Here is a 24,784-nt window from a genome sequence, read left to right on the forward strand (position 1 = left end):
AAACCCCGAATTCAGAAACGCCATCGGGATCTAAGGACCCGAGTTTACTGTTCACCCCGCAGATAACCGCAGGTTAGGAGAATATATCCAGATGTGCCTATGTTGAAAACCGCAGAAAGTTATCAGCCGCAGGTCCCAAGGTACTACAGCAGTGACAACAGTACGGGAATGATTCTAGATCCAACCGTAATGGGAGTACAGAATGGTCGCAACCCAACATTGGCACAAGCTGAATCAACCCAGCTTTTGATGCCTCAAAAACAGATGCAGGGGGGAACCGCACATGCTCAGATGACGGGGAGTCAGACGGGCATGCCGGCAATGATGACCCATAGTGTGGGAATGAACATGCCTCAGAACCTGGGGAATGGACAGAACCCAGATGCGATATCCCTACCCATTACTGTAGGTCCGCCGGTACCTTTGTACATTCAGCCTAACTCAGGTATGAGCGGTCAGGGATCAGTGATGCAGAGTGGGACGGAAAGGAGGTGCATAGAAAACACTCCAGAGACCACTCCGATAGCGGCTCAGCCAACCAGATCTGGGTCCTTGATGGAGTTTAGTCCCATATGTGCTCAGTCAACAGTGGTGAGGTCGAGTCCCCCACTGATGATACCGCTATCATCGAACACTGAAAAGTTGCCGCAACCATCAATGGCAGTCGATGTGAATGCTACACTGATGGGGTTGAATGCGCAACAGCTGACACAGTGGTTCAACAGTCTGAATTCCACACAAAGCTCAGCCAGTGGGAAGGGAGAAGACTATTTGAATAAGGTCAGGTTGAACATGGAAGCAGAAGAATTGGTGGAAGGGACTATGGGTTTGAATAGGTTAGAGTCCTACTCGGAAGAAGAGCTGAGGTATCTATGTCCCAGGATTACGAGAGAAGTGAACAAGGTACATAGAAGGTTGCAAGAAACAGCTGACAAAAACGGGGTTGAGATAGGCAAGACAAAACACTTGAGCAGGAGCTATTGACTGGATTTCGGGACCACAGACTTTGAACACATGAGGTCAGCAGGCATGAAAACGCACCTTAGAGAATTGCTGCAGAGTGCACAAGTGTGGAGGTGCTTAGACAAGTGGGAGAGCAGATGGGCAAAGAAAAAGGAAAAGAAGAAAGACAGTGTCCCAGGGCACAAGGAGAATAGACCACAGAGTAGTGATGCAATAACCATGTTACCGATGAGGGAGACAGCAGGGGGAAAATTAATACATGTACCGTGGCACAGAAGTGACATTCAGTCTTTTACGGATGATTTTCCCAAACTGAGAGAGAAACCGATTGAATGGTATCAACAGACTGATAGGTTTGTGAAGCTTGCAAAATGTCTTTGGGAAGACCTGAACACCCTCTTTGAGATTGTGGTTCCGGCAGACTTGTGGGAAGACTGCAAAAGGGCTGTAGGTTGGCCGACAAGTGAACCAGAGAGGGACAGGGATACGGGTGCACCATCACCTATGGTAATGAGCTTGTACTATAAGGTGATTGAGCATTTGAAGACGAAGGTTGCCGCGAAAAATGTGGATTGGCAGAAGATTGATCGAACTGCCCAAGAGGCTAAAGAGTCGATTCATGCTTACTATGAGAGGTTGTTGAAGGCGTTCAAGAACTACAGTGGCACGGAAACAATAGAGGCGAAGGACATGCTCCATTTTGTGTTTAGATTTGTGGAAGGGCTGAGACCAGAGATAAGTCAGATGATAAAGACGCATTTGATTTGTTGGCAGTCGAAACCGATTGATGAGGTGTTGAATTATGCGAAATACTGTAGCGACGAAATTGAAGTGAAACAGAAAAGGTTGAAAGAGAAAGTGATGGTGATGCAACTTAAAGCAGCTCAGACAGGTTTGCAAGGATTGCAAGGGTTCCAACAGCAGATACCGCAGCCGCAGCCGCAGGGAAATATGGTGTTTCAGCCACAGGTGAGAGGCAGAGGCAGAGGAGGCTTTGGGAGTAATGGTCCGGATTTGAACACTGTTGCGATTCCGAATGGTGTGCAGGCAATGAAAAGGGTAATGCCGTGTCACGTGTGCGGAATCGTCGGACATTGGAAACGCGAGTGCCCGATGATGGTGCAGGAAGGTGCAGGTGTTGGTCAGCAAAACAATGATGTCAATGCATTCCAGACAATGAGGGGACCGAAAATGAGAGGTCCAAACCCAAATTTTCAGACCATAAATCAGCTGCAAGGATTACAGCCCATGCAGCCGCAGCAGATGCAGATGACGCAAATGCAGCCAATGCAACAGCAGTTTCCCATGGTACCTAATCAGCAAATGCAAATACCTTTGGCACCAATGAATCAGCAGCAAGTGATGGTTCCTCCACAGGTCTCGGGTCAGGTAATGAGTACAAATGACACAGTGCAACAGTTCCCATTACACAGTGAGAATGGAATAAACAATGTATGGGAGAGTGAAAGTTCAGATGAGGAGGGAAATTGTGTGCTTGCAGCATCCTTGGAAGTTGATCAAAAGGGTCCGTATGTGGAGGGAAGAGTCATGGGTCATCGTGTTTCATTCTTGGTTGACACAGGAGCCACACGCTCAACTGTTAGGAGCATTGAAGTGCCAAATTTGCCACTCTCAGGGAGAACAGTTCAAGTAGTGGGAGTAGCAAACAGGCACCTGACGAACCCAATCACAGATCCAGTACCAGTCAGAATTGGTAATTATCAAGGGGCACATAATTTTGTGGTATGTGACTCAAGCCCGATAGCACTGTTAGGGAGAGACCTATTGTGCAAATTGGGATGTTCGATTATGTGTTCGAACGATGGAATTAGAATTCAGACGAGCAGTGACGGGGAAGAAGAGGACAGTGTAGAGGAGGATGAGATGGAAACTGTCGATGAAGAATATCCTCTAATTAACCTTTTTCCGATGATAACTGAAGGAGATATTCCAGCTGAATTACGGGAGACAGTCAGAAAAGAAGTGTGGGATATGACAGGAAAGGAGGTGGGATTGGTGAAAGGAGTGGAACCAGTGAAAGTGACCGTAAAACCCAATGTAACCTTTCCCCAGACCCCACAATACCACATGGCACAAGACACCCTCATGAAAGTCGCCCAACTAATTGACGAGTTTGTAAAACAGGGAGTACTGAGAGAAGTGTTAAGCAGTCCATGTAATTCACCAATTATGGGACTAATAAAGCCGAGTGGAAAGGTCCGAATTGTGCAGGACCTGAGGAAAATAAACGACATCATAGTTAAATGCTGCCCTGTAGTACCGAATCCAGCTGTAATAATGTTTCAAGTCCCTTGCGATGCCGAGTGGTTCTCAGTCATCGACTTGTCACAAGCATTCTTTTCGGTGCCTCTTCATGAGGACAGCCAATTTCTCTTTTGTTTCAAATTCTTAGACAGAGTTTACAGTTGGTGTCGAATTCCTCAAGGGTTTTCTGAGTCACCGTCAATTTTCAATCAGATTCTAAAGAAAGACTTGGAAGCGTTAGAATTGCCATTCGAGTCAACTCTAGTACAGTACATTGATGACTTACTGATTGCATCTAAGACAGAAAGTGGCTGCACAGCCGACACTATTGCTCTACTGAACCATTTGGGAAGGAACGGACACAAGGTGTCTCCTTCAAAATTGCAGTTCTGTCAGAAGAAAGTGAAATATTTGGGTCACCAAATAGAGAAAGGGTCACGGAGAATAATGAAGGAAAGAATAACAAGTGTACTTCAAATGAGTCCACCAAAGACGAGAAGGGAGGTGAGGAAGTTTTTGGGGATGGTGAGCTACTGTCGCCAGTGGATTCCTAACTTCTCAGCTCTAGCAAAGCCTTTACTGAAACTGACCCAGAAGGATGCATTGGATGAAATTGAATTGAAAGGAGATGAGATGGATGCTTTTATTGAATTGAAAGAATGCATGTGTAGGGCTCCAGCTTTAGGTATGCCTGATTACACAAAGCCTTTCACATTGTTTTGTCATGAACGTGATGCATGTTCCCTGTCTGTCTTGACCCAAGCCCATGGTGGCATAAACAGACCAGTAGCGTATTTTTCAGCTACTTTGGATCCGGTCGCAGCAGCACTGCCAGGGTGTTTGCGCGCCATAGCAGCAGTTGGTATCAGCCTCACTCAGAGTGAAGGAATAGTGATGGGACATCCAGTAACAGTCATGGTCCCTCACTCAGTTGAGATACTTTTGACCCGCTCCCGAACGCAACACATGACCGGAGCAAGACTCACAAGGTATGAAACAATAATTCTGGGCTCACCGAATGTGCAGCTGAAAAGGTGCACTACGTTGAATCCAGCAACCTTGCTTCCCGGTGAAAATGCTGAAATTGAGAACGCTGAAGACGTCGAGCACGACTGCCTTCAGGTGACTGAATTTTGCACAAAACCACGACCTGACATTAAGGATACTAAGTTTGATGAAAATGACCAAATTGTTTTTGTTGATGGGTCATGTTTAAGAGATGCATTGGGAGTATTGAAAGCAGGATATGCTGTATGTACCGTAACAGGTGTCTTGGAAGCGTCCTGGCTTCAAGGAGTCTATTCTGCACAAGTAGCAGAGCTTGTAGCCCTTACAAGAGCATGCCAACTGTCTACATTGATGAAGGTTACCATTTACACTGACAGTCAGTACGGGTTTGGAATTGTGCACGACTTTGGGCAACTATGGTCACAGAGAGGTTTCCTGACATCTTCAGGGTCCCCAGTGAAAAACGGGGAGAGAATAAGGGAATTGTTACACGCCATTCAGATGCCAGCCGAAGTTGCAGTGGTAAAGTGTAGTGCTCATACAAAAGGACAGGACTATGTTTCCCTGGGAAATACATACGCGGATCAAGTCGCAAGATTTTGTGCCTTGAACTGTATATTGCTCAGGGATGAATGGAATCTGATAAGTGAGCCTGAGCTCGAACCAGCTGAAGCATTTGCCTTGAAGGTCGTAGATACAATGGATGAACTAAAAGCACTACAGAATAGCGTCAGGGAGGAGGAAAGGGTTTCCTGGATTAAGTCACAATGTACAAAGAGACCAGATGAGTTATGGGTTTCAAATGAGGGAAAATTTGTCTTACCAAATAGTCTCTTATCGCAGCTAGCGCGGTTCTATCATGGGCAGGCTCACCTAGGGAGAGATGCCATGATAAGATTGTTCAAAACTGATTGGTTTAACCCCAGATTCCGTCAAGTTGCAGAAGCAGTTTGCCATCGTTGTGTCACCTGTCAGCAGATGAACCCAGGAAAGGGAACAGTTGTGAACATGGGCCACATTGGCAGGGCAGGAGGCCCGTTCAGCAGAATGCAGATGGACTTTATTGAGATGCCTGTGCATGGAGGTCTGAAGTATGTGTTGGTGATTGTGTGCATTTTTAGTCACTGGATTGAAGCATACCCCACACGTAGAAATGACAGCCTTACAGTTGCAAAACTATTGTTGAGGGAGTTGATACCACGTTTCGGATTCCCGATCTCTTTAGAATCAGATAGGGGAAGTCACTTCAATAACGAGGTGATAAAGTTACTTTGCGCAGCGCTGAACATTGAGCAAAAACTGCATTGTAGTTATCGCCCTAAAGCCTCAGGACTGGTGGAACAAATGAATGGTACACTAAAATCCAGAAGGGCGAAAATATGTGCATCGACAAATTTGAAATGGCCTGACGCATTGCCTTTGGTGTTAATGTCAATGAGAAACACCCCTGACAGAAAGACTGGATTGTCCCCGCACGAAATTCTCATGGGCAGGGCCATGAGACTTCCTGCAGTTCCCGCAAACGCGCTTTTGAATATTACAGATGATATGGTGTTAGACTACTGCAAAGGTCTGGCTGACGTGGTTCGCTCTCTCTCTCACCAGGTGGAAGCAACCACCTTGCCACCGATCCAAGGTCCAGGACACACACTGAAAGCAGGTGACTGGGTCGTGATAAAGAAGCACGTGAGGAAGTCGTGTCTGGAACCCCGTTGGAAAGGCCCTTTCCAAGTGATCCTGATGACCACTACCGCTGTGAAATGTGCGGGAGTTCCCAACTGGATTCACGCCAGTCACACAAAGAAAGTGTTGTGTCCAACAGATGAGGAAGTTGAAGCGCTGAAACTGCCAGTACCTGATAACAAAGTGCCGAGCGCTGAGACTGAGCAAAACAGAACTAGAAGCGAACAGGCAGAAACAGAGGAGAGAGAAATATTCTCCGAGGACGAAGCAACCGATTCACTTGGGGAAGACCAAGGAGAAGCCTCAGACAGCGACGAAGCAGCTGAAGGTAACAAAGAGCCTGAAGCAGCTGAAAGTGACACAGAGCCTGAAGAAAGTAACGGTGACAAAGGGCTCGAAAGCAGTGAAGAAGCAGGAGAGCCTGATCAGAGGAGGGCTTTCCCAGAAGCAGACGGTACAGAAAAAGAAAAGGAAAACCTGATTGACTCCCCAGAAGGAGGGGACAAGGCAGAACAGAACGAAACTGTTCAAACTTCTTCAGAAGAGATCGCGGGTCCATCAAGTGGACACAGTGCAAAGAGAAAACAGAGCATATCACCAGTAAAACTAAGAACTAGAGAAAAGTTGAACGACAGTGAAGGGCCAAAAGTGAAAGAGAAAAGAAAGGAAGTGTCTGTCGTGGTACCAACATCAAGTGAAGAAAAAGACTTGACCAAAGAGGAAAGTACCAGTGAGGCAGAATCAAAGAGAGATGCAAAATTGAAAAGGAAAAGAATACCAAACAGGAGGTATTCCGGTCCAGAATGGGCATATGCAGTCAATGACGATTGGACCGACGAATTTGTATCTCTTAGCCTCGAGAACGAAGAAGAAGAGATACCAATAGAAAAGAAAAGTTTTATGGACACTGTTGATTGAAAGGCTGGTAAATGACATTGCTTGCTATAATCTAACGTGATACAACCAGCTGAGACATTGCTAAAAACCGGATGAGACATTTGCTAACTTGATAAGACTTTGATAACCTGATAGACTCTTAAACCTGATTTGAGACAACGTTGCCAACTTTGAAAAAAAAAAAAAAAAAAAAAAAAAAGGACTGAGTTATTGCCGAATTGAGACTTTGCTGCTAACCGATAAGTGACTGGGCTCCTGAAGAAAACTGTGTGAACATTGCGCTCGTTCCGCTTTGTAACAAATTGCTAAATCGTTTCTTTTATAAGTGTTTTCAGCTCTCTGATTCTATACAGATCATGACTACACAAAACAGTAGAGTGAAATATTGTAAATATGCGTGTATAGGTTTGATAACTGCATGTGTACTAATAATAATGGCAATAGTGCTTGGAATGCATGGTAAGGGTGAGAATGAGAAAATTGATGCTTCTACTTTTGCTCCTATTGCTGTCACTGAACTAACCGCATTGAAAAGACTAGAATTAGATGAGAGACACTTGCATGATAAGAAGGAACTTTCGTATAATGTTTTCTATCGCTTGCTAACAGAATATGTTGAGACTATGGATGCGAAAGATTGTTATGTGTGTACACAGATACCGACATCGGTAACGGAAGGGGTGACTTATCACCACATGCCTCTTACATATGGGATTACATGTAGTTTAGTAACTTCTAGATTTTATGGTCAAACCAACATACAGTATTTTTACTCAAATTATGTTACCTTTGCATATGTTCCTATAATAACGCAATTAAGCCAGATTGCTAAAGATTGGGATGCTAAAATAATGAGGGAATTTTTCGAGCAAATGCAACCTTTTGAAACAGCTCACGCTCATAGGAGAAACCTTACCTGCTCGCTCACTGCAGTAGAAATAAGCTTTTTAGATCGCACAGATGATAGAAGGGCACAAATGAATGCGAAATTAGAAAAGGAGCTACATAAGAGGACTTCAGTAGATAATTATGCTTTTGCCGCAATAAAAACACAAGGGAAAATAGCTTTAGATGCTTGGCATGTAGGGAAATTTTGTATATATCGTGGTGAGTCTTATTATGATAATATTTTTGTGGGTGCGAGTGAATGTAAACACACGTTTATCTTTAAGGCCAAATGGACATTCATGCTGAACGGACTTGACCCTGTCATACCGGGTGTATATTACATTTGTGGGTATAATGCCTATTATCGTCTTCCCAAGGGATGGTGGGGGAGATGTTATTTGGGTATAGTATTCCCAAAGGTTTATCAACTGGATGACCTATTGGTGATTCCAAAGACGTCTGGATCTCATCGTATCCAGAAAAGAGAGACCGCAGCTGCTGTGGTAGGAGATATATTCAGAGCCATGATTCCTTCATTGGGAGTTGTGTTGAATTCCATCAAAATAAGAAAGTTGTCTACTATAGTGGATAACATGTTGACAAAGTTTTCAGGTGCTATAATCCTGATGGATGCTGAACTTGCAGCAGAAAGAGCTATGACTCTTCAAAACAGGCTTGCCCTAGACATTCTTTTAGCAAAGGATGGCGGCGTTTGCAAAATGCTTGGTGCGCGTCACTGTTGCACGTATATTCCAGACAACAGTGTGAAAATTAAAACAATGCTTGCAAATTTGACAAAAGAGAGTGCAGACTTGAAGGAATTGAAAGAACCAGGAGTTTGGGAGAAGGTTGGAAAGGGAATTGCTTCAGTGGGAAATTGGCTTGGTGGAATTTGGAATGGAATACTACTGAAAATAATACAGGGAATTCTAATAGTTCTAATTTGCATCTTTGGGATTTGGGGAATAAAGAGGGGAATATTAATGATAATGGAAAGAATTAAGAGAAGGAAGGAAGAGAGAATGATGAAAAGAATGGCAGAAGAATACAAGGCAAGAACAAGGGGAACTAAAAGGCAAAGAGAACTGACAGAATTTTAATGGAATAAAATTTGTGGGAATGGTTTTGTGTGATGACAAATAGTCATCAGAGGAGGGATTGATGACGCAGAAAATGAAGGTTTTACATTTATTAGCGCATAAACGTAGTGCTGCAATAATCAAGTGTGACTTTAATCGAACTAATAAAGATTGTACGGGGACAAATGTGCCCTCAGAGTAGTTTGCCAACATTTATAAGCGTGCTTTATATAACGTGATGTATTAGAATTGTACCAATCTGACATAATCGTAAACGTGTGCCATGATTTGCTTGTTTGAAATGTTTTAACTTAGCACAACTTTAGTGGAGGCTTCGGCCTAGTTGCTTGTCTCACGGTTTAGATGCTCGTATTTTTCCAATGTGCTAATAAACGTGTATTCCTGCTTGAAGCTGTACTTTTCCAGTGAGATCGGTTCACATGCTTATCTTTAAGGTTTCGTGCCAGCCTGGCATCTTCTTCTTTGCTCCAAGGTCAATCTGCAGGTGCGGACAATGGAAGCTCTGAAAGTGAGTTAATTGGCAAAATATGTTGCAACTTGCGTTCCCGACTCCAAGGATAATGTATGCCTAGGTAGAAGCTTGTGAACTGTTGCTTTTGATTGGACAATTTGAAGCCAACCTATGAACCCTCCAATGGAAGACCCTACTGGATTTGAACTGTTGGTTATTTAAACCAGGTACACAAGAAGAAAGTAGCCATTAGACATTACAGCCATTTTGCGGACATTACGGACATCACTGACTTTGCAGCCATTATGGCCCATCTTGCCGCGATGCCATCTTGAATGAGACTTTGATGCTTTCTCTAATCGAGAGAAAGAGACTAAGTAATTCTCGCCCTAGAGACTTTAACTTTGATTCGTCCCTTTGCATGAAGTAGTAGTTTATCTTGCCGCTGTGAGGCAATTGCCCCGTCCACCCTGCCCCTTTGCCCCCGTCCCATGCTGATCGAATCCGGTACCTGTGAGACGAAGACTTCCTTGAATGCTGATTGAATTTGGTAAATATGAAAGGAAAATGTACAATTGCATTGTGTTTTCTTTTTAGGTAACCAACTGCTGATTTTTGATAAGAGCCCTAGTTAGGAGTTTTTCTAAATTAATGTTGTTAAATTGTTTTTGCATGAAGTCCCACATGCAGATGCTAATTTGAGGCTAGATGAGGATTCATTTGTTGCACGATGCAATTTGAGACCTTGTTATGCTGACTAATGTATGCAATTAGCCCATTACAGATTGTAATCTTAGTAGTTTGTGTTGCTATCATCGAATGCATTGTTATTCAAATGCTGCATAGATTGCATCTTTTTCGCCGATATGGACAGCTATTAATGTTCATTTACATATATCATTTGGTGTTGAGACACATTTATATCGTGCTAGCTTTGTTAATATAGGGAAATAAATGCATTAACTTTGCATAAACTGGTGTGGTTATTCATGACCGAAAGGTCATGGTTCGCCGAAATGTTTTCTGGATTAATTGTGAAGTGTTATGTTGATCAGGGCATTGCTTATGTTCGCTATTGATTATTGATTTGATTAAATTGATTACTCTCGGGTGAAGAGTGCCCCACTTGGTCAAAAGATTCATCGACCCAAGAGCGTCCACATGCAGGTAAATTATTACGTCGGAACGCTCTATCAGTACCAACTTACGTCTTGGAGGCACAATCGATATTGTCTCAGTCTAGCGCATCACTGTTATTTTCTCTGTAGAATGATCAACTTGGAAACTAGCTAACTCCTCTGGTGGCTGATTTGTCAGCTCGAGACAGGAAAGCTGAATATATCACACTATGGTCATAAGATAGCATTGATGCACACTAGGTGGTATTCTCACTTTTTGACATGGTCACCTCCACTTTTTGTCTGGTACCTGATGTCATTTTGACTGAAAATGCACTGGGTTCCTTCTAAGCAGGTCCCCAGTGCCAGATCTCTTACCCTAAAACTCTGAAGTTGTTCCCCGGTTGTTAATACTTTTGGCACCCCTGTAAATCCCTAGTAAATGGTACCCCTTATGCCTAGGACATGGGTACCAAAGAGGGTCCCCAAAGACTGCAGTACGTATTGTGCCACCTTCGAGGACCCCTCTGCTAGCACATGCAAACTGTCACTGCAGGCTGCGTGTCTTGGTGCAGCAAAAGTGAAAACACAACATGGTGCAAACCCTGTGTGCCATGTTCTCTAAACACTGCATGCAATATATGTAAGTCACCCCACGGCAGGCCTTATAGCTGTAAGTCAGGGTGCAATATATCACATGTGAGGACATAGTTGCAAGAGCAGATATGCACCTGCTGTGTCTTAGTCAATTCCTAGGCAAAGTGAGTGAACAGGGAAGCCATTTTAAGTAAATGTGCCGGACACTGGTCAGTACGCGTTCCCCAGCTACATGGTGGCTTCACTGAAAATAAGGATGTTGGGTATCAAACATTTTGTATAGAGAAACCCTCACAGAAGGTTTTATAATACCTTCACCCAGAGGGCACCTTAGCGGTGCCCCTTCAAAACCTACCATCTACCTGTGTGCTGGCTGACTAGTTACAACTAGCCAACCACCAAGAGACAGGTTTCTGACCCCTAAGGGCGAGAGCCTTTGCTCTCGGGCAGTCAGAAACAAAGCCTGCTCTGACAGGGATGTTAGCACCTCCCTCCCAACAGGATGACCTGCAATTCTGAATTCCAAAGCAGGGGGCTTCAAAGAAGCCCACCACCCTTGGTAAGCAGATCTGGCTTCCCTCAGAAAGGAGACACCGACCCCCTGTCCCAGGGCCCATTTGTCACTTGGACAGGCGGGAAAGTTAGTAGTCAGTAATACGTGTCCACTCTGAGGTCAGTTCAACCCTACCTACAAGGTGGTCTGCCTGATGTGAACACGAATTTTGATAGTCTGTCATCTTGGTTATGGCAGAACTATGAACTCTAGGAAAGGGTTATGCCCACTTCCTACAAGAAGTGATCATATGCGGGGGGGGGGTAATGACCCCAAGGATAAGTAACCTATTGGCTACTACCCTACACTCCCCTAAATTCAGTATTTAGGGGAGCTCCTGGTACTAGGAAATCAGGTCCTGCTGACCTGAAGGATGGACTCCAGAGAAGCACAAGGCAAGAACTGAAGACCAGTCACTGACTCTGCACCAACACCGCCAGCTGCCTGCTGACTTCAACAATTGCAAGAAAGACGCCTCGTCCTCCAGCTGCTGAAACCTCCAAACTCCCAGGAGGACTGCCAACCTTTACCCAAGCACAAGTAACTCCAGTGGAGTAGATAAGCTACTTCCCTGCACCTTACAGGCATCGAGGAAACACTTAAGAGGACTCCGGACCACTAAAACCTGACACTGAACAGCATCACTGCACTCGTGCCCTCTAGACATAGTTGAAGTGGGCTAACAGTGCCAGCATGGCCCCCAGCTTCTCCAGAGACAAAGTCCATCATGGGTTTCCCCACTGCGACCATCACACCAATGCCTGCAGCCTCTATGTGCAGGCACCCTCTACCATGACCTCCTCTGGTGACAGGAACCTGGCAGTCCACTGCAACTCTGTACCCGTCTGCCCCAGACCGAGGAGAAGAGGACCACTAGTGTCCCCAAGTCCCCAAGCCTTGTGAGATTTGAGCCCACTTGTTGGTTTGGTCGGACTGGCCCCCCAACACTGGGCCGGGGGAGGGGTTACGAAGGGGGGCCTGCCGCTGAGCAATCACTGCTGAGTACCCGTTTGCTGTATTTGTTTTTCCTCCATAGGATTGCATAACAGCTTAAAATAATTGCACTAAGTGTCGACTTTTCAACACTGATAATTTCTCATGCAAAACGTACTTACCTGATTGTATTGGCTCTGGTGCCTAAACACATATAAAGATACCTGTTTTTTTAATAAATTGGTGTGGATCTCCCTATTGAGTCAGGATGGAAGGAATGGCGAGAAGGATGAGGGAGGGCAATCTAAGCACTGGCGAAACAACAATGGGGAAGCAGGACAATGGATAGGGGGTGGTCAGTGATGGGGAAGAGAAAGTACAACTGAGGGTGAGTGGTGATGGGGAAGAAGAAAGAACGGCAACTGAGGGAGGGCAAGGGGAGAAACAGGCAAGAAAGAGGAACATGAAGAACACAAAGACAACTGGAAAACACATGCAAGCTTGCAGAGTGCTTGACCAAATAGAAGAAAGTAGCGCGTGGAAAGGGAGCAGTGTAAGGACACAAGTAATGGGTCCATGATCCAGGGCAGGGACAAACGGTAAAAGAGGAAGGAAAGCACGAGGAACCTGATGAATAAGAAATAAGCAAATGAGAGTAACAAAGGCAACCAGTGTTAACTCAGTGGGCTTAGAGCCTGCCCGTTACTTAACAATATACCTCGCAACAGCCGGAATAAATGCTGTCTTGGCCAAGACCTAAACAATGGCCTGAAGTGCAGTAAAACTAGAATCACATGCACGTATTGACAAAAACTGATGTGCAATCTACATCACCCACAAGGCCATTCACAAACAAAACTAAGTGTAACTCTTATTCAGCGCAAGAGAAATGTAGCAAGTAAATACCACAAACAATGAAGAGACAAGATATGGGGACATACAGGCCTGCAGAATGGGAACACCTAAGGTGTTAAAATCAAAGCACAATAGGTCACTAGGCGGCATGCACTTGTGGGGAAACTTTGTAAATACCATTCGTAGACATTGCACCCTTACCTCATTCAACTTCCGGCTTGTACAGCTGCTCTGCCTTGCATACCTACTCTTGTGATGGAAAGTACAGAATATAGGAAAAGGAGGTTCAGCCAAAGCACAAAACTAAAACAACACCTAACCAAACTGTGAATGTATGCAACTTCACCTTCAAAACCGACACCATCAACGACTTTCTTGTTGCACCCAGAATAATTCCCCTAAAGAAATGGCCTTACAAGTCAAGGCTGCCATGTAGAGGCTATGATACTTTCTTACTAGTCTTTTGCTCAAGGTAATCGGACACAAGCAGTGCCTCAAAAAAACATCTGCCATAAGTCACAGCAAAAAAGCAGAGGGAATGTTACATCTGTGGTTTCTGCTCGGAAGAGCCACCACTAAGGTAAAACAGCCACAGGGGACCAGTTACCTACTTAAATGGCAAAGGAAGTACCAGCCTCAATATCAGGCTGGAATGGATAGGATTCCAAATTGGAAGCAGCCTAGTTGTGTTCTACACAACACTACCATGTTACAAGCTACAACTCACAACTCCAACCCCAACATGTGACAGAACAAAAAACAAAAACAACAAGATACAAAGGAGATGGAACTATTCATGTCAGGGGCTCTTCAAGAAATAGCAGAAGTTGGGCAAATAATGAACAAACCATTGCAAATCGCTTGATAGTCTTAGTCATATATTAGTGAGGGGAGCTTCTTTGTCTTTCTCCCTGTTATATGTGCAGGTTATCATTGGGTTATCCTCCTCCTTATTGTTGGGTTATCTAGTCAATGGATCTTTCTGAAGTGCAGGTACTGTGCTGGCCTGAGCACACAGAAGTGAGGAGGATGGTATACAATTAGGAGCCCCAACAATCAAGGCACTACTAACTATTAATTCCATTTCAGCAAACCCACACACCCCCTAAAGATTTATACTGCGCTGTAAAAGCTACATTAATTTTCTACTGACACAGTTCCCTAAAAGTTATGAGCTGAATATCTAAGCAACCAGATGTATGGTGCTCTGCTGTCCAGCACTTACGTGCAGTGCCTAGTTTGGCTCGTTAAATACATGGGATTATGTTAAAAGCATAAGTGACTTAATCAGCTGGGCTTACTCCATCTCCCAGAGCAAGCAGAATCCTTAAGACACAATGCCAGGGTGTGCAAGGGTAAATAGTTGGAGGTACGAAGCTGTGGGAGCAAATGGAAAAAGAAGGATGTAAAAGCAGTTCTGATGACCCAAAAGACCAAAACTACAGTTCAATATCAAATATTCATTTCATAGTCAAAATGTTCAGTCTTGTACAATCACGTGCAGACATTCTTGCTAAAAGCCAACTGACCATATCAAGCTCAAGTGTGGTTCACACACTCTAGAATAAGGGGGTACAACCTTGGTCCAGGAAGGCTAGAACCATGCATTTTTTTTTTAGGATTACCACTCACTATTTAATTATACCCCACTCAGTTTTAACACATGTAAATGCATCTTTAGAGGATATCCTTCAAGTATAGCATTAATCTGTCGTCGCTGGACGTATGCTGGACACCCAGCTTCTTGAAGCACAGAATATGCACTTTGAACAATGGACCAACCTCAAAATGAGGCAGATAAGGACAGATTAGCCATTTTCATCCAACCATGCCAATAGGCTAATCCTGACACCATCAAGCACCCCTTCGAAGCATAAGTATTAAATAAATGGGAATTAAAAGTTTTTCCTAAAATTATGAATTATCTTTCCCATCTAAGATGGCCTAAACTGCAACACTGGATCAGTTCCAGTCATGTTTGTATCACTTGTTAAACAAATACCTCAGTAGCTTAATCTCTTGTATCTTCTCTTTTGGCCACATTTGGTACATTTAAACCAATGAGGCACAAATAACCATCAAGAGACAGAAAGGCGCTAACCTCAACGCTGACTTAATGCTTAATACAAAGGCTGCTGGATGTTGCAAAGCTACATAAAATACATATGATAGAAAGAATCTCTTATTTCAATGCCTCTCCCTAGGCACTTGTCTTTAAACTGCAGTCCGCCTCTTTCCCAACTAGTAAAGAATTTCGGAGTCTTCATAGATGTTAACCCACATTGACTGCACAAATAAACAGACGTTATTACCTCATGATTCCACCTTACAACTCCTTTTAGAAGTAAGTATTTCAATCGTTTCCCTCAAAGAATTACTGCCATAATAGCAAAAGCAACATCTGACCTGGATCAAGCGAACAGCCCCGAAGTCTTCATCACTTCCTACTTTTAAGTCTTAAAAGAGATTGAAAAGCTACAGCTTGATTACTTTTCTACATGGATCCAAGAACCTATATTGCCCTGAAATATTACCTGGCTATTCGTTTCTAGTTAAAGAGAGAGTTGCCTTTAAAGCGCAATGTATATCACAGTGGAAATCTACAATACAGGACCTAAATTATTACAAATAAAATTACCAGTCAGGAGCAATCATTTCCTTTGCATTTCTCATCAGACTTCTTTTTTTCCATTCTTTGCACAACCAATGGGAAAAATGTTCTCTGCAGAGGCTCCCATGGGATGCTGTTGTGAAAAACACACTGCACCGCTCTTGGTCACCAGGCCTTTCCAGAGGATGGTGAGCAGTTATCCAACTCACAAGCTCCTAAGTAACTATTCCCAGAACAGACATCTTTACTGAATTGATCCAGTGAGCTCAATCTCTATTCCATCAAATTACTTTCCTAGAATAATCAACCAGCGAATATTTAAAATCAAAAGAAACTGGCACGTATTATACCGGGAAATAATGTTTCTATACTAAGAACAACAGGACCAAAGCAGCTAACTTAAGAAATAAAAAAATGATAACCCTGTAATCAAACCCATGCAAAAATATGCTGCAAAATGAAAAGATGAAACTACCACTCCCGAAAAACCACTGCATCTAGATGTTATTGTCCAAGTAAGGACCTAATTTTGCCAACCTTCTGCTCTATTATATTCTGAAGCCAAACAAGCTTTTTTTTTTATCGGTCATCTATGCACATAGGAAAACAAATGACCAACCACTCGTTTGCACCCCAACGAAGCACAATACAATGCACATGCATGCACATTCTTAATAGCTAACCTTCCAGTAGAAGCATACGTTTGGGCAAGTTATGCTCACTAATTAACATTTAAAGAATGCATACTGCAGAACATGCTTACAAGGCTTTTGATGAAGATTTGGAATTGTTCACTGGAAGAAAAGGCTTAACTTTACTATGGTTACGCACTGGATGCATATCAGGGGTTAAAAACATAGGGCCTTAAGGGCTGGAATTCTGCCAGATTTTAAGGATAGCAATATAGTTAGAAATGAGGTTTCTGGTTGTCTGAGTATGTACCCTGTACAAGCAGGAACTACCACTCTAGAGAGGGAACGCTAGATACACACTTGAAGATAACCTGTGCTCACCCTCGGGTAGCGTGGTACAGAGCAGTCCGGCTTATCCATAGAGGCAATATGCAAAGTATACACACAGTAACACAATGAAAGTACCAAAAAAGACTCCACACAGGTTTAGAAGAATAGACAATAGTTTTATACAAGACCAACACAATGAAAATCCAATAAGTAGAAGTCGAGTTGTGAATTTTTAAAGAATAAAAGAGTGCTAGAGCTTAGAAGCAAATAGCGCATATGGGGTTACTTTAGGTCGTGCTGGACTGGTGCACAGTCAAAGTTCAGGTGTACTTCTGTGTAGCAAAGGCCTGCTACAGGACTCACACAGGCCCTGGTGAACAAAGTACCTTTACCAGACGCAGAAGTGACATGCGTGGTGAGATGCATCGATTCGGTCCTTGCAAGGATGGTGATGTTTCAATGTGTCCCACGCAGTGATGGTGATGCACCGGATTTTTTCACATGTTGAGGGATGTGTCAGTCTCCGCAGACTGTCGCTGAGGCGAACTGCTCTTCCGATGCATCGGGCAATGCACTACTTCTACTCCTGCAACCAGGGCGATGCACGGGTTCTGCTACACAGAGAGAAGATGCATCAATATCCATCTGGATCCACTTCCAGTGAAACAGAAGCAGGGGTGGAGACTTTGATATCCTCGAGTCTCAAACAACAGGAGGCGAGCCAACAATTCCTTGGAGCATACTTCAGGTAGAAATCAGAGTCCAGCCCTCCTTCAGCAGGGTTAGAGTCCAGCAGGGCAACACAAGAGAAAAGCAGGCTTTTCATGTCCAGCAGTTGTGTCCTTTAAGCAGCACAGCAATATTTCTGACAGAGTCGAGACATAGGTCCAGAAGTTTCTAATTTGGGGGTGGGTTAAGAGAACCAGTACTTAGCCTCATTTGTGCCTTTGAAGTGGGGCTGACTTCAAAGAAGGGTCATTGAAGTGCCCTGGCTCCAAACTAACAGTAGCGAGTAATCAGCCCTTTGTATGGTGACAGGTACTCCCTATTCACGTTTAAGTGTCCGCTCCCCCTCCCTCTTTCTCCCCAATGAGAGCTATCAGGATGCGGATGAACTCAGATGAATACTCAGGCACACCTAACCTTCCTGTTTTTGTGGCCGTCTAGAGGGAATGCACAAAGAGTAGCTGTCACCCACCCCAGAAGTGTATTGGAGACAGACTGCAAGGCACACAGAGCAGTAAAAGCAGAGAAATGCCCACTTTCTAAAAGCGGCATTTCTAAAACTAGTAATGCTAAATCCAACTTTACCATTAAAGAGGATTTATCATTCTCATTCCAAAGATATGACATATGATGCAATAATTTTACCTGGATGGCATGTTTTCCTTTATCTAGACCCATGAGTATCTTATGCCCAGGACATGCCTTTTTAATAGGTTAGATTTGATGAAAAAGGCTGTCATTCGGTTGCTTGTGGGCTCGTTTTCGAGTAAGGCAGTGTGAGTCCCCCTGGGGCAATGACTGGCTGATTTGTAACAATGCAGTCTAGTTCCTGGGCGCATTACGCCGGCTGCTTTAACTTGACATCTCGGGCGGCTACTAAGTATTGAGAAGGTTGCCGACTGGGATGGTCATTGTATCTAATGGTGTACCTGCAATTCACTTGCGCTTTTTTATTGCTGACCTCATCTATTGAGATGATCTTGACCAATTACCTGCCGGGTCGCAATTTAAATTGCTGTACTTGATATGTGCTTATGATTTATTCATCTGACTACGATTTGACTATTGCCGCAATCCTGGGATAAGGAAGTAGTTTTTTTTTTTAATGGATCCAATTGATTGCCATTACCCAACCACTTTTGGAGACACCCTGGACTTTGTAATTTCTAAATAGGAGTGTGATTGGAGTTCTCCTCCTCAACGATCCTTGGGTCACAGTGGTTCTTGATTTCAACTTGATTGCTTCAGCTGTTCTGTTATTTTCCCAGTTTGATTAAGCCACCACAACATTATCCCTGTGCATTACTGTCTTGATGACCCTAAATAACTGGAGTCATAACGTTGTCGACATCTGATACAGCAAAACTTGGCCCTTGATTTAATACATGATTCTTAAGAAAAAACTTTTTTTCTCATCTTCAAGTTAATGTACTAAAATCATATTTCTTTTGCCTATATGCGGTTTCCCAGTTTCCTTTTCAATGTGTTTCATATGCACCGTTCACGGGCACTAGTTGACAAGCACTATATGTTTACTTGATCTTCCTTCACCTGCACTTATTATTGACTAATGTTGATGCTGCTACTGATTTGATAACACAATATTCTATTTGGTGGTTGTCCTTTGTTTTATTCTTCATATGTTGATTTGTTATTCCATTGATACCTGTTGAGACATGGTTGAAGATACCAATTTCTAACAGTGGCATTTCGAAAATAGTAATGTTAAATCCAACTTCGCCATTCTAGAGGATTTATCATTCCCATTCTAAAGATATGAAACAAGATTTTCACTTAAATTCACTGCATGTTAATATATTTTATTTTGATAGCTTGGAGATCTGAGGTGGGTCCAGTCCTTATCAAATATCGAAAAATGACTCATGACTTTTCAATATACACCTCTCCTATGGTACTAATCAGCATTCTCACTTTTTCATTTCATCACTCACACGCCTTCCCCTCCCCACTCAGTATTTCATTGTGCTTCACCCCCGAGCTGGTGTCCCTCATGAGACAGCCGAGGACTCCAGCGTGGCTTCTACATCTTCATCTGCACTTACTTCTTCGATAAACAATTAACCATATCTGGAATGTTAGAGCTAAAAGACATTCCTGCAGCTGAGAAAGAGCTTAAGCTGCAGACACCACGTGGCACGTCAACTGCCCTTTCCTCAAGTTAGAGGGCTAATAAATGGACTTGCCCAATAAGTTAATCAAGCAACTGGCAAATTAAACATTTAACAGTGGGCTCACATTGTCTTGTAAGATAACATTATAATTTCTGCAAAGGTCAACAACATAACAAAAATACTCAAGTGAGGTATGCATTTCATAAGAGTTAATTAAAACAATGATCCCATTGATTTCAATCATAATTCTCTAAACAAAAGAAAAAAAATCAAAACTAATGGAATGCTTAAACCATTACATTAGATATTATTTCACTGAAGGTTGACAACCCGTAAAAATTCCATGCATTCCCCCCACCAGGTTTACATAAATAGCATGTTTTCTCAGAGGAGCTGCTATTCAACTGTGACAGGAGAGAAGTGGGAAGAGTCACACCAGGGAATCGTCAACTATGCAAATATGTTGCCCAATTTCCTGAGACTGAAACAGAAGATCAGAATCAAGACCATTATCAAGCCTGCCTTCAAGCAAAATGCTTCTCACAAATGGCTTTTGGAAGACTTATCTGAATGACCATTAAAATGACTTATTGTACCTGCTGGGGGATCATCACATAGTGCCTTCAGCCAAAATGTTGGTCTTATTAAAACCCACAAAAACCCCCACAAAAAACCCTTAGAGGCTCCATTACAGAAACGTATTTTTGCATTTTATCTATGACTTTCAAAAGTGCGTCTGATGAATAGCAGCCTCACGGGAATACGTATGTGTTCTTTGTCACACAAAGACCTAAATCAGACCACAGACAATACCTTGTCCAACCACCAAATCAGAGGAAGTGTCAATTCTAAGGCTCTCAAACATACTAGCAGGAAACTCATTACTTTTATCTTACCCGACTTGCTCCACAACAATTCAGAAGCACACCTGCAGGACACCCCATATTGCATACTGTCCACCAATGGTGATCTTATCAGACACAAAAGGTTTGGTAGAAGAGGCAGAAAGGCTCTCCCCTGTTGGGCCTGGCAACCTGGAACTCTACAATTTGTGATGGAAAAAGCATCCACCAACGTATTTATTTCACATGCATTAATTAGAAACCCACTGAATCAGTCAGTTTCTCAATAACGTTCCTGGACACCAGCAGGCAAAATGCTCGAATTTAACATCGCCATACTTCTAGCCGCATTTACCAGGGGGAGGTGCCACATAGTCTTAAAGACAAGTGTAAGTATCACAAATTATGATACTACATACACTAAGTTACATTAATCAATTCTAATGTGAGCTAATCTATCAGACCCGACACGTTTGCATGCTCCTTTCCCAATCAGAATTAAGTTTCAACTATCCAGTCTTAATAATCCGTTCTTGAATGAGCGCACGCTTAATATCAATCTCAAAGTGATGGGACTATAAGGTTCAGCAAGAAACGATCTGTCTTGCTGCTTTTCCGTGACACCAGTGGCCAGGGTTTCAAGCAGAAGTGTGCCAGAATAAAGCACAGCATAAGGCTGCTGGGAGATTTCTTTGTGTATCTGAGGCACCTGGAAGGGTAAACGAACAATGCCTGCCAACACAAGCTCTTTAAACAGCAGCGTTACTGAAGAGATATTTGGCACACTCCGCACACCCCAGGGAAACCACATCGGTTACATGAGCTCACATGTACATTTAACTGGCATTCGCAAAACATTTGTGGTTAGTAATGTAACGCTGGTCACTCGCATACATACTACAGATAGGAGAAAAAAGGGCAATTCACCCTGAAACTACAAACAGAAAAGTTTTGAGAACATCCTATACATACAGGGAACTTTTCCATGAACAACTGCAAGACTGTAGGTTAAAACATCGTTGAACATGGGCACCTAAAGTGCACAACAATATACTATACCATCTTAGGTCACCCAATAGAAAATTCAATAGAAACTAATAGTTTTAGAGGAGGAGAGAATTGTACTCACTCGGTCTCGCCGGCTTGCAATTTCTGCCTTTATTTGATATGGATCATACTTTGTGCTGGTTGAAAATCCAGAGAAAGCTGACATGAGACAAAAACACCAAATTAACTGTCAGACTCTAGGGCAACCACTTCAATTTCTAACAGGGCTTCCAGATTGCGCTCAGGTTTTCAAAGTCTCAAACCGACATAAAACCTGTATGAACCCAAATGCTCATCTGCCTCAGGTCCTCAGGCTTTTCTGCTTTTCTCAAGTTTGGATAACACCCAAAAGACTGCCTCTGCTTTCAATGGGTGCAGTGTTAGGAAAAACATACATTTTAGCGTTATTAAGCAGATCTCAGAAATAATAAATAATGGAGCTGCAGATATAATTGCCACTGAAAGATGTTTACCAAAATAATCGTTACTTTTCTTGCGCTGTCTTTAAGCGCAGGTGCGTAACACAAATACACATTAATTGGTTGCACACCCATTATTCACGTTGTTGCCAACTGTGGTGCTGATCTGTATGGATCTTTTCCCCATCAATATCTTCAGTAATAGACTAAAGCATTGCAGCATGCACCGGTAGTGAGGGCTGAGGCTAGAGCCTGCCTAATGTGGCGAGAATATGTAAAGCGAGGGGAGATATATTGTCATGACAATTAGAATGTGTAACGGGACGACATGTATATGTATGGAGCTTCGAAAACGGATACTGCCATGCGAGGTCCATTGTGTGCTTTTTGCTACTTGAAATATCAATAAAGAAAATATTTTAAAAAACACAAACACACGTCCTAACAAGAAATACACAAGTACATTTATAAATATTTACTGCTTTCTAATAAATAAACTACAACAAAGATTGTTCGAGGGGAGGTGTGCCTTAAAGCATGCATTACTGGTACACAAAATAAACCTGTGTTTTTAAGTATCATTAAACTTTCCCCATACAAATCTTGGAGGGAGGTTTTGAACTTTTTTTCTCAAACCATGAAGGTCTTAAACAGTGTGTAGGAGTGATTTTAATACCTTTTACTACAATATAAATCACTTTTAAGGACATGAATTGGGTAGTGAAATTGTTTAATAACTAGTGCAATCCAAATCCCTCTGCTGCTTGGGAACTCTAGAAGAAACCACACCACTGCTGTTTACGGGGGCATTTCTTGTAAAGATAGCTTGCCTTCATGTCTAAATAAAACTGAGACGTACCATTAAACAAGCCAGGGAGAATACTTCCTTACTCCATCCCCCCCAATGAATAATAACAGTGCTGCAGCACGGTACTTGTATTCTTCATTAGACCTAGAAAAATGGAGCAATGTCGGATTTATACATTGTAAGAAAAATAGTTGTTTATTTTGTTTTTTTCTGACACACAAGATCTTCTATAACCCAATAGGATTAATATGATCACGACTAGTTGGGTGGTTTTCAAGAGTACTGGTTTATGCCGGTCTTGCATCCCAAATCAAAAATACAGAATGGGGGAATGGTCGGAGCTGCTCCAAGGATGCTGACGCGTTACTGGAAACAAGGCTTGGTAACACCTTCACCACTCCACACCTAGAAAGGCTGGATCCTGAGAAAGACTTTAAAAAGGAGATTCACCAAGCAGCCTAAGGTTTATCCCCAGCCACCTGGTTGGGACAGTGACAAAAAAAAATCCGTAATTGCTGCCCTTTTGGAGACAAGAGTACTTAAAATGGAAGTTGAGGAGAGCGCAGGGGAGTGAAACCGGACACTCCATTGGTTTCTTGAGTAGTAAAAAAGCAGTGGCTGACAAGCCATGGCGAGTTGTGGCAGGCAGTGCAGTAGCTACTGAAACAAAAACCAGAAAGGTGTTCGGGGGAAGGGGGAGGGGAGAATAGACATGATCCATTTGAGATACCTCCACCAGCAAACGGAAAACATCTACAGGACGTGAACCACCAGAGGTAGCTAGGCTGCTCTGACGGCCTCATACTGCCAGACCACTGGGTCTGCTGCAGGTTGGTAAGCTTGTGGCTTGTTTAGAGGGGTGTGGTGTCTGTAACAGAGCAAAAAGGAACGGCTCGTCAGAAGTCAATCTAGATTTTAGAAATGCTCAGAAGTTTTCAGGAGGTGAATTTTTCATTAGATACAGGGGTGAGGTCTCAGGTCAACTCAAAAAAGTGTTCAGATGTATTCAAACATACAATGATATACAAACATAATTAAGATACTGCACAAGAGAATACGTTGTAAGTAGGGTTGCATGTTCACCTATTGCAATAACTTTACCCTAGCATGTCTATGATTCGTGCCATCCCAAATGATTCAGGTTTGGAAATGGAAGAGAGTGAAACTACAGGGAAAAAAAATGAAATAATGAATCAAAAATGGAATAAACCTAGTCACAGAAAGTGATCAATGAACTTGTAGGAAATCCACCTTTTCTGTGTGGTCAGCCTGCATTTTCTGCCTTTTGCTGGATCCTTTTTTCCCCCAGAGTTAGAACTCTGTGCACTTTAACCCTGTTAACCAGTGGTAAAGTGCCACTGCTTCCACTTTAGTTTAAACATGGTTGGATTGACTTACTCCTATGTTCTTAGTATACTGGTATAAAACGTACTTGGGGCCTGCAACTTAAATGTCATTAGTGAATTAACTGCAGCACCTACTGTGCGATCCACTACAGTGACAGTGTAAAACATGGTTTCAGGTCTACCATTGTACTCTGTAACAGTGTAAAAACTGCAATCTGATCTGTCAATATAAACCCTTTTGACAGGTCAAAACCTCCCTTTTAAATAATAAGTCAGTATTTAAAAGACGGACATGTAGAAATTTAAAGTTATCGTGTCCTTACAGTGACTAGCACTCAAAAGCTATTCTTCACTGTGGTAGGCATGGCTGTCTTAGGTAGAAAATCACTGTTAATTAAAATCTTAATACTGTATCTTGGTAATAGGACTAGCTAGAAAATTAAACAACTATTTACAATAGTTATAAAAAATGTAATCCAATGGTGAAAAAGTAACTTTTAAAAAGTTATCTTTTCCCTGAAAAAAGTTCAGAGTCTAAATTTACATTTGATCGCCTACTTCTGCCAGGCCATAATTAGTA

At 42.8% G+C, this 24,784-nt stretch overlaps 1 protein-coding gene across 1 annotated transcript in view; it reads right to left on the reverse strand.

Annotated features, from left to right (window-relative positions):
• The window catches only part of WWC3 (WWC family member 3), a 404,774-nt gene that overhangs the window by 225,611 nt on the left and 154,379 nt on the right, over positions 1-24,784 (reverse strand). Inside the window, exon 4 of the mRNA XM_069205154.1 lies at positions 21,714-21,790. Coding sequence (XP_069061255.1) covers positions 21,714-21,790 — 77 coding nt within the window. The remainder of the gene's footprint in view (positions 1-21,713; positions 21,791-24,784) is intronic.

The sequence above is a fragment of the Pleurodeles waltl genome, chromosome 8 (assembly GCF_031143425.1).
Source record: "Pleurodeles waltl isolate 20211129_DDA chromosome 8, aPleWal1.hap1.20221129, whole genome shotgun sequence".
Lineage (NCBI taxonomy): Eukaryota > Metazoa > Chordata > Amphibia > Caudata > Salamandridae > Pleurodeles > Pleurodeles waltl.